Below are 11,738 nucleotides of genomic sequence, written 5' to 3' on the forward strand. Positions count from 1 at the left end.
CCAGCCGTGACGTCATTTTCATGCGACAAACAGTAACACGTGTCGCCTCTTCCATTCAAAACAAACCCCAGGTCGTCTAAAATTGAGCAAAAAGTGAATTACAATATGATTTAAATGTGTTTTTTTGTACAGAGTCGACACTAATAATAATAATAATAATAATAATAATAATAATAATAATAATGTATTTTATTTATATAGCACACTTTAAAATGCAATGACATCTCCAGAGGTTGTTCCTTGAATGTCTCATGGTCAGCATGGCCCCTCGGACTCTGCAGGAGCTCGTAGCCGCCGCAGCCTCTCTGCACCCGGACAGGACGGCTGTGAAACACGACAGCGGGTCGTCTGCGTCCCTGCTGCTGTACAGAGACCTGGTCGGACTGGCAGGTGGACTGGCTCGTGTTCTAAAGAAGAACTGCTCCCCTAATAAGGGAGTGATAGGGCTCTACTGTTCTGATGATCTGTTCATGCCTGTCTGGATTCTGGGGTGAGTTCATACATATATATCTATATATATTCATATATATATATATATATATATATATGAATACCTATGGAATACATTCTAAGGGGATAAAAAAGAGTCTGACTAAATGTAACAATGCTAAATAATGTAATATATATATATATATATATATTATATATATATATATATTATAAATATATATATATATATTTATATATATATATATAATATAATGTATATATAATATATAATATAATATAAATATATATAATGTATATATAATAAAGTATATAATATATATATATATGTTATATATAATATATATGTATATTATATACCAGTATATATATAAATATGTATATAATGTATATATATATATAATGTATATATATATATATATATATATATATATATATAAATATATATATATAATATATATATATATGTATATATATATATATATATAAATATATATATAAATATATATAAATATATATAATAAATATATATATATATAATAAATGTATATATAAATATATATATATATATAAATATATATATATATATATATATATATATATAAATATATACACATGTATATATATATATAATATGTGTATATATATAAATAGTACCAGTCAAAAGTTTGGACACACCTTCTCATTCAATGTTTTTTTCTTTATTTGTATTTGTTTCTACATTGTAGATTAATATTGAAGACATCCAAACTATGAAGGAACACATATGGAATTATGTGGTAAACAAACAAGAATATGTTTTATATTTTAGATTCTTCAAAGTAGTTGAATGAGAATGTGTCCAATCTTTTGACTGGTACTGGTACTGTATATATATATATATATATTAATTTTTTTAAGTGTGTGATTAATGGTCCAGACCTTTAATTTAGAAATATTATTATCATAATTATACCCTTTTTAATAATAATAATAATTATGATAATAACTTCTTATATTATTCCCTTTTTATTGTAAGAACGTCTAATATTTGTCATATATGTAATACCTTCTTATATGCTTTAATTTTTTCTTTTTAAACATGTAATAACTTTTTTTTTTAAATATATTCTTATATTGTGTTTTTTATATCGGAGATACCTTCTTGTGATCTTATCTTATGATTTTATATATGTAATACCTTCTTTTCTTATTCGTTTTTATCTTGTATTTTATATATACAAATACCTCTTTATCTTATGACTTTATACACAAATACCTTCTTTTCTTATATGTTTTTAACATGTTAGTTATACTTTCTTTTATGTCTTATCTATTTTTTTATATATAGGAGATATCCAGTGTTTTCCCTTGAATTTTTTCAGCAGCGGTGGTGTGGCCCCCGAACCCTCTAGGGGGTCCAGGGGCATGCCCCCGACCGGGTTTTTTTGTACCCTTTACATTGGATGAATCTGGTGCACTTTGAGAGGAGAATATGCACTTAAATCCTATTCAAACAGTCCTGTGTATTACTGTAGATGGGATTATTGGTGTTGTAACTTTGCCTTTTGTGTCTTCATTTACAGATTTTTATATTTTTGTATAGTAATATTTAAACAAAAAATGCAAATATAATTTGCACAATTTATTTACAGATTTTTGCCTAATGCTTAAACACTAACTGTTTTTTACATAAGACACTTTGTTCAAAAATGAAATCTCCTGCAACAATGGGCAAAACACATCTTTTTAAATTATAAACCTAACTAAAATTTGAAAAGAACACAGACTCACACACATGAAAAATAAAAAATAAAGCTAATTGAATACCAATCAGTGTGAGCCTTAGCACTACAAATAGACCTCAGGTGAGCTCAGCTCCTTTGTGAGACAGTGAGAGTCAGGGGAAGAGGACAAGAGAGCGACAGGAGGATGAGGACAAAGAAGACAACAGACGGAGAACTGTGAAGTTTTTGCTCATCCACAAAGGCTACATCCAGCCTGGGAGCATTTAATTCTCCTGGGCTTTTTAAAGAAGAGCTCCAGGGCTCTAATGTAGCGAGAAATGTGCATTTTACTTTCATAATGTTCGCTCGGTGAATGTGAAGGATGTTTGGTTTGATAGTTATGACGAAGAGGGAACGCTCCGTTCACTTGCATGGACATGGACTCATCTAGCTGCGTTGGCGCGTTGACGCGTTGAACCACCACACAATGATCAAGCGTCAGGTTTGGCGCGTACTCGCGTTATCCAACGCGAGTAAACGCGTTGGATAACGCGGATAACACCAACCGACCACACCAACCGACCACACCAACCATTACCAACCGACCACACCAACCGCATGGTGCCCCTTTCACATCGCCGCAAGATCGGAGCCGGTGATCCCAAATTAAGAGCGACAACACATAGGCCTACACACACACACAACACACACACACACATACACACACACACACACACACACACACAATACTAGAGGAAAAACGGCACTAATTTTGATTTATAGATACAATAAAATGATTGGGCTCAGAGGGTTTTTAACACTGGTGGTCATTTTAAACATTTAATAACTTACTTATATTCTTATATTGTGTTTTTTGTCTCTCTCTGTCTGTCTTTTATCTCTGTCTGATTTTATCTGTCTGTCTGTCTGTCTTTCTCTCTGTCTGTCTCTCTTTCCTTCTTTCTTCGATCTTATGACTTTACTGCTAGAATGAATGTATTTTTCTTCTTTGATGTTGGTTTGACGATGTGCCGCGTTGCGCAATTACGTTTCTTATATTTTTCTTATTAGGAGAAGGATTTTTTTATATGTGTGAACGTGGGGGAAACACTGATATCTTATTGTGTTTTCATCTTATATCTTTTTATATGTAATACCTTTTTTCCTTATGTTTTTTATCTTTTCCTATGTTTTTATACACATAATACCTTATTTTCTTATATGTTTTTATCATATGTTTTATATATACAAATACTTCTTTATCTTATGACTTTATACATCTAATATCTTCTTATCTTATATGATTCTTTCATGAATGATCTTTGCCTGTTTTTCTCTTTTTTTTGCTTTAATTATGAAGCACATTCTCATAAGTCTACTTATATATAAAATGTGCAAATATAAATCAACATGACTTGACTAAACATTTTGAGTGCTGTCTTGGGTGAGTGTTGATATGAAGGATGATAAACGGTCCTGTGTTGTCGTCCAGCATCCTGCAGTCTCCTGCTGCCTTCGTCCCTCTGGACCCAGAAGCTCCAGGACTCCTCACAGCCAGAGTCATGACCCGATGTGGTCTCAAGTTCTGCGCTGTGAAGACCGACGTCCTGGAGGTTAATGTCTAATATCTCATTAATGTAAAGATACAACAATAATGATCATGATTTATTATGCAAACACAGCAATGAATAATAATCTTTAAACAATGTAAATGGTTCACATTACTCCACAGTTTTAAACTCCACACTGGCTCTCTTTCTCTGGTAGAATTGAGAGAGACCTTTTCTTTCATTTTATGTCTTTTCATTTTATGTTCATTTAAATATTCCTTGTGTGTCCCATAAAAGTGCCGGCGGTGAAGGTGACTTCTGTTTTTATTCCTCCTAAATGGTGGAACTCACTGCCTCTGGATAAAAAGAATAACTAGCTCTGTGTTTTTAAAAGGAAGTTAAATTTGGAGTAATAGTATTGCCTTAGTCCTTTAGCTTTAATATTTTTAATAATTATAATTATTATTATCCCCTGTGTTTATTTTATTTTATGCCTTTGGCTTTTATTTATTGATTTTTACATTTTATTACTTTAATTCTTAGTCTTTTAAAATTTGATTTGCTGTTGTTTATTTAGTTCTTTCCCCCAGTCAATTACGAGAAGACAAAATAAGATTATTCTTTATAAATCCCACAGCGGGGAATATGCACTATTATAACAGAAAAAGGGGAAAGTGCAACAACAAGAGGCATCAGTAAAAAAGTATAATAAATAAATATTCAAACAGTAAAGGTATAATAAATAAGTAAAGCGTAAAACTAACAATAACTAAATTAATATATATATTAAATAAGAATATAATGTCTGTTCATAGCATTCACACTATAGTTGAGTTTCTTGTATTTTAGCATTCATTTTACACATTAATTTATGATCTGTTTTCCCTCTTTCTCTCTTCTTTTGTGTGAAAATGATTTTTCTTTCCTCCCGTCCAGCGGTTCCAGGCCGCTCTCGTTGAACACGCGTCCGTGGAGGTTTGTGCGACGCTGCCAGAGTTCAGACTGACTCTGGTACGAACGGAGCTGCTGAACGTCGCCGAGCAACGAGGACCAGAACAGACCAGAGCTCAGACAGCAGGTGGCGCTGGTCTCTGCAGCGATCCAGCTGCAGGGCCAGAGGAGGCCGGGCTCAGGGACTTGGCGTATGTGCTGCACACATCTGGAACAACTGGACTCCCGAAGATCGTGAGGGTGCCGCACAAGTGTATTCTCCCCAATATCCTGCATCTGAGGTGGGTGTTTGTGTCTTTAATGGTCTCTAAAACATTTTTATTGGATATGTTTTTCAAAAGGTCAACCCTGTCTTGGCTCAGATCTTTGTTTCAGATGAGTGCAGACGACGTGGTTCTCCTCGCCTCGCCCTTAACCTTTGACCCCTCGGTGGTGGACATGTTCCTGGCCTTGTCGTCCGGGGCTCAGCTCCTCGTCATCCCGACTGTGATGAAGAAAACGCCGAGTCGGCTGTCTCGACTGCTGTTCAAGGACAACAAGACGACCGTCCTACAGGCGAGTCTGAAGATGTTTCTTTCCAGTTTTTTTTTTACACACTTAAATTGCAATAATGTCATAAATCAGTACAGCCACAAAAAGTCAAATATTTTTTTTTGACATGTATTTGCAATTATTATTATAATAAAATAATATAGCAATTATTTTAATTATTCATAATTTTATTCATAATTTTAATTCATATTTTTTATATTTTAATTTTAATTCTTAATTCTTTTTTTATTTTCTTATTTTTTTATTAAAATTATTTAATTGTTATTTATTTTTTTATAAAACAAAACAAAAAATTTTTTTTTTAATTATTGTATCTTATTCATCAAAGCGATACAAATTAAAAAAGGGGCAAGAAAAACATTACTTAAAGTACACCCACATACATATAGATACATATGTAAGTGCACAATTATTTATATGTGCATAAATATGTTCATGCATGCATCCAGATTAAGTATAATGATTATTTTATATATGATATATATATATATCATATTATATATATAAAATAATAAATATATAATAATATATATAGAAAAAATCCCCATGATACTGAAATGATTTTAAAACAGGACAAATAAAAAAGTTTTCTCCAGCAGTTTGATTTCATTGATGTTATGATATTAGAAAGTAATAATGATAATCTGGAGTTTTATATCTTTAAATGTGTCGTTTTCTTGTTTCCAGGTCACGCCGACGCTGCTCAGCCGCTTCGGCCGCCGAGTCCTGAAACAGGAAGTGCTGTCGCCCGGCTCCTCGCTGCGGGTGCTGGCTCTGGGCGGGGAGGCCTGTCCCTCACCGGCTCTGCTGAGGAGCTGGAGGCACCAGGACAACACCACCCACATCTACAACGTCTACGGCATCACCGAGGTGTCCTGCTGGGCCTGCTGCTACAAAATACCAGAGTCTCTGCTGAAGACCCACACGTGAGTGAACCATGTTTGAAGTTATTCATCAAATCTACGTGTTAACTTTTATTTAACGTTACGTTCCTTTCAGCTCGCCGTCCTCTGTGCCTCTTGGGACGCCTCTGATGGACACAACGGTGGAAGTGAGAGACGAACACGGAAGCGTTGTTACCGAGGGTGAAGGACAGGTGTTCATAGGTGAGGAACATCTCACTCACACACACTCATTAAATCTTATTTCCCTTGAATTAAAATCCAATTAAATCCGTATGATGCCTGGTGCAGGTGGAGAGGACAGAGTGTGTCTCCTTGACGACGAGGAGGAGGTCGTTGCCGGGACGATGAGAGCCACCGGAGACCGGGTGGAGGTCAAGGACAAACAGATGTTCTACCTGGGACGGAGGGACAGGACGGTGAAACGCCACGGAAAACGGGTGAACTTGGACAGCGTGCAGCAAGTAAGAAAGTTTTTAATAGTTTTATTTATTTTATGAATATATTACAAAAAGGAAGCAAAGCATCTGTACAGTTCATTATGCATATACAATTTAGAATTTAAAGAGCGAAAGTCAGTTTCTACATTTATTATGTTAATAAGAAGGAAGGTTCTTCTTGATTTTTGTGAAATAAAAAATGTACTTGCCACCTTAGAAATCTTAAAAAAAGAATGTTTCACTTTTACCAAAACCTTTAGGAATATTTTCCAAGGTACAAGTAGAATATAAATTAGATTTCAGGTCCAGAATCTTTCAGACGTAATGGCCCAGGGGTCCTAGATTAAACAAAGATTAAAAAAGTAAAACAAAAAATGTATTTTGTGGGCTGAAGTTCAGAGGTTTTAACTGACTGTAGAGAGAAGATGAAGTATTAATGTTTGCTCTCTGCTCCTCCAGCTCATATCCGGTCTTCCTCAGGTGGAGGCCTGTGCCGTGGGTCTGCACGGAGCCACTCGGCTGCTGGCCTTCGTCGTGGCGTCCACATCTGGAGACCAGAGATCAGCTTCTCCTCCCACATCTGCACAGGAGCGAGCGGAACCAGCAGCCCCGGCCGAGCTCGGGGAGGACCTCCCGTCTCCAGATGGAGGTCTGAGCAGACTGATCCTGAACCAGCTGTCTCTGCTGCTGCCGTCTCACTGCGTCCCCGACACGCTGGTGCTGGTCCCGGCCTTGAGCCTGACTCCTCATGGTGAGCATCGGACTCACCGCACTCATTCAGAGTAAATTTCAAATGGGCATGGAGAAGAAGTCCTTAATATATAATTATATTATAAAACTAAAATAAATATGATATTTATATATAAAAAAATAAATAAAATGAGAAAATATAAAATAGAATGAGAAAAATATTTATGTATATATAATTAAAAATAAGGTACAATTAAATAAAGAAAAATAAATAATTAAAATAAAGTAAATACAATATAAATCATGACAAACATATCTGAATAATTAGAAATAAAGTACAATTGAAAAATAAATAATTAATAATATAATAAAATAAAAACAACATGAATCATGTTAAATATATGTATATAGTAAAAAAATCTATACATAACAATACAATATGAAAATCGAAATAAAATGAATATAATAAAGAACCATTTAACATCAAAGAAAAGAGAAAAGAAAAGAAAATCAACATCGACCACATTGTGTTTCACTGTTGTCCTTCTGTTTGTTTCCTTGCAGGTAAAGTGGACATGGAGGCTCTAATGAAGACTTACCAAACACAGAGACGGTGTTTACAGTCTTCACCGTTAGATTTCACCAAACTAAAGAGAACCCTGCAGTCCTTGTGGAAGGTTTGTTCAGCTCTCCACTACTCTATCAACAGAACTCAACTTCTAAATACTTCCTGGTTTCATTCGTCTCCTGATCTTCCATTTAAACTCCACAACAGGAAACTCTTTCTCTTCCTGAGGATGCGGCCGTCGACGAGGAATCCAACTTCCTGTCGGGCGGAGGAGATTCTCTTAAAGCGCTACGCCTGCACGAAGACATCCTCGCTGCCGTGGGAACGACCTCGCCGGAGCTCCTGGAGGTCATACTCGACGGGACGTTCTCTGACGTTCTGCGCAACGTAGAGAGAACAGCACTGACGAAGAGCCAGCCGTCGACGACACAGAAACGCCACGCCGAAGAGCCCTTGTTGGTGCTCGCCAAGAGAGAACGCTCATCAGCAAGGAGGCCGAAGGCGGAGTCGTGGGCTGTGAAAGTTTTAAGACGAGCAGGTGAGGTGACAGAAATCAGAAATCAGCATCCAAACATCCAGGCTGATGCTCTCGGAGAGAAAGACTCCCGTGAGAAACGCAGAGGTGACGTTCTGGGCCTCGATCTGAGCTGGTCCTCGGACACGGGCCGATGTGTGGACGCCTCCCCGGTGCTTCTAGTGCAACACAGAACCGATCCCAGGTCAGACGGCGGAAAAACGACAGTGTTCATCGGCTCCCACTCTCACAGGATCCAGGCTTTAGACCTGACTGACGGAGGCCTCCTGTGGGAGCGAGTTCTCGGGGACAGAATCGAAGCCTCGGCCGCCGTGACTCGCTGCGGGAGCCTCGTGGTTATAGGTCAGCTCTCCAAATACTGTGTGAGAAATACATCCGACTGTGTTCTATTTGGGATAAATTCTTATTTGGGTTTGATTTATTTTTTCCCCAGGTTGCTATGACGGCAGTGTGTACTTCCTGTGCGCTGCGTCTGGGACGACGCGGTGGACTTTCAAGACTGGAGACGCCGTGAAGAGCAGCCCCGCCGTGGACCCCGTCACAGGTCTGGTGATAGTGGGCTCACACGATGGGCATGTCTACGCCCTGGACCCAAAGGTAGGACGCTTTTAAATGTAACACGCTTGGGGTCAACAGGAGTTATTTAAAAGGCAACACACAAGTGTAGATAAACGTTATATAAACAGGTAAATGTACAGTACCAGTCAAAAGTTTGGACACAGCTTCTCATTCAATGGGTTTATTATTTTCTACATTGTAGATTAATATTGAAGACATCCAAACTATGAAGGAACACATATGGAATTATGTGGTAAACAAACAAATGCTCAACAAACCAGAATATGTTTTATATTTTAGATTCTTCAAAGTAGTTGAATGAGAAGGTGTGTCCAAACTTTTGACTGGTACTGTAGATAAATAAAGGTAAATGTGTGTTTGTTTTAGGTTGAGCAGTGTGTTTGGAGGCGTCACTGTGGGGGTGGAGCTGTGTTTTCCTCGCCGTGCCTCCACCCGTCCCTCAGGCAGCTGTACGCCGCCTCACTGGGAGGTCATTTACTCTGTCTGAACCCTGTGAGTAAAAAAAAACACAATATCAAACCTCAGCTACCTGATGGATATTTTGAGATAAGTGTTTTTTTTGTTTCCCCGTCCCAGGACAGTGGAGAGGTCCTGTGGTCGCACAGTCAAGACATCCCCTTCTTCTCCTCGCCAAACGCCTCCTCCGGTCAGGTGGCCATCGGCTCGGTGGATGGAAACATCTGCTGCTTCAGTAACACAGGAGCACTGGTGAGAGGCAGAACTTAAAGACTGCTGCGTTTCTCCATCACGTGACCACGGTGTGAAATCTTAAAGGGACAGTTCACCACAAAATCAAATATACATATTCTTCCTATTACCTGTGGTGCTATTTATCAATCTAGATGGTTTTGGTGTGAGTTGTAGAGTGTTAAAGATATCGGCCGTAAAGATGTCTGTCTTCTCTCAAGTATAATGGAACTAGATGTCACTCCACTTTTGGTGCTCAAAGCGCCAAAAATACATAAAAAAAACAGCAAAATCTCTTTCCAGATATCATGACCAAGAGCAGTTTCATTTAGGAACTACTTTCTTTCTACCGAGCTACACCCTCCAATTAAATCACAGAGCAGAAGTCTGTATCTATACTTGGTACGGCTAGCACACCACTGAGCTAGCTAACGTTACAGCTCCACCATGGAGGACAAAATCAATATTGACATCCCTCACTGTCACAATCATGAGGAGATGCTTCGCTCTGCGCGGTGATACGGTTGGCAGGTGTAGTTCGGTAGAAAGAAAATAGTTCCTACATGAAACTGCTCACAACAAAGTCATGATTTCTGTAAAAGAAACATTGCTGTTATGTTTTTCAGATGTTTTGGGGGTTTTTGGGCCCTTTGAGCAGCACAAGCGTAGTGACATCTAGTTCCACCATATTAAAGAGAAGGTAGACATCTCTATCTCCGATACCTGCATCACTCTGCAGCTCACACTAAAACAATCTATATTGATAAACAACCCTACAGATAGGAGGACAAATATGAACTTTTGACTTTAGGGTGAACTGTCCCTTTAATGATTGCAAATTGAGCAAGAAATGTTTTTTTTAAAATGTCTGTTCCTCTGCAGGTTTGGCGGTTTCTAACAAAAGGACCCGTCTTCTCCTCCCCGTGTGTCACCCCGGACCGTCAGAGGCTTCTGTGTGGGTCACATGACGGCTTCCTGTACTGTTTGAACCTCGCCGACGGCTCTCTGGTTTGGACCTTCCAGACCACGGGGAAGGTTTACTCCAGTCCGTGTGTGTTCGATGGCTCCGTGGCGGGCAGGACGGGGACTCTGGTGGCTCTGGCCTCCACGGACGGAGCAGTCTGGATCCTGGACGGTCTAGACGGACGGATGCTGGCCTCGCTCCGTCTGCCGGGGGAGCTGTTCTCGTCTCCGGTGGTTCATGAGCGCTCCCTCGTAGTCGGGTGCCGCAACGACTTTGTGTATTGTTTAAATCTGACCATCAAAGACGACACATGACATGTATTTCTGGTTTTATATTAAAACTCTTTTATATCTGTGTCAGAGGGTGCTTCAGGGAAATAAATGTTAATCAAAGAATGAGTCCTTCAGTTCAGACATCAGTATTTAATTTACATTATTCATAACATTTTCTGTCTCTTTAAGAATTTTCTCTTAAGTGGGACAAAAACTAAATAAAAGTGCAAATAATACCAAACATTATTCTCGTTACACATAACACTGCGTACACGACACTATTGTGCACGAGCAACGTTAGAAAAAACAAAATGACAAAGTGACTCTTTCTGTCCGAAGCTCTGGTTTCACCTTCTGACTTCAAACATACAAACAGATCATTTAGTGAGTGACAGGGAATGAGAATGCTGGAGGGGTTTGTTCTTTTCTTCTTCTTCTTCTTCTTCTTCTTCTTCTTCTTCTTCTTCTTCTTCTTCTTCTTCTTTCATAGAGGAAATGCTTGGAAGTGATGGCCTACAAACACAGGTGTGTTACGGGAGGACAAGCTAAGAGAATTGTTATGTTACAAGCAAGCAGGTGTGTTGTGTTGGTCTCCGTTAGAGAAAGCAAAAGGAAGCAGTGTGCAGTTCACTGTGAAGGCCCCGTAACACTAGTGGTCGTCAGTGCTGTGTTCAGGTGCACCCCACCGTGTGGTTCATGACAGGTTCTTCAGTTTAATTGTACAATAGCCTCTTTGACAGCTTTCACAGTCGTCACGGACACAGTGAGATTAGAGTTTAAAACAAAACAGAGGAAGGAAGGTTTCTCTTTGTACATGATGAACGAGGCTCAGAGACGAGATACAGTGTCGCTTCAACCATGGACGGATTATGAGACAACGGGACCCTGAAGCACA

At 38.5% G+C, this 11,738-nt stretch overlaps 1 protein-coding gene across 1 annotated transcript; it reads left to right on the top strand.

Annotated features, from left to right (window-relative positions):
• Positions 1-207: 207 nt before the first annotated feature.
• On the top strand, positions 208-11,714 carry aasdh (aminoadipate-semialdehyde dehydrogenase). Its single transcript, XM_054602448.1, has 14 exons — positions 208-490; positions 3,646-3,766; positions 4,640-4,935; positions 5,017-5,209; positions 5,894-6,132; positions 6,206-6,312; positions 6,400-6,572; positions 7,008-7,299; positions 7,803-7,915; positions 8,014-8,683; positions 8,775-8,938; positions 9,287-9,412; positions 9,497-9,628; positions 10,490-11,714. Exons 1-14 carry the CDS (start codon positions 252-254, stop codon positions 10,883-10,885), a joined length of 3,261 nt encoding a protein of 1,086 aa, XP_054458423.1. The 5' UTR covers positions 208-251; the 3' UTR covers positions 10,886-11,714.
• Positions 11,715-11,738: the final 24 nt, after the last annotated feature.

The sequence above is a fragment of the Anoplopoma fimbria genome, chromosome 8 (genome assembly GCF_027596085.1).
Source record: "Anoplopoma fimbria isolate UVic2021 breed Golden Eagle Sablefish chromosome 8, Afim_UVic_2022, whole genome shotgun sequence".
NCBI lineage: Eukaryota > Metazoa > Chordata > Actinopteri > Perciformes > Anoplopomatidae > Anoplopoma > Anoplopoma fimbria.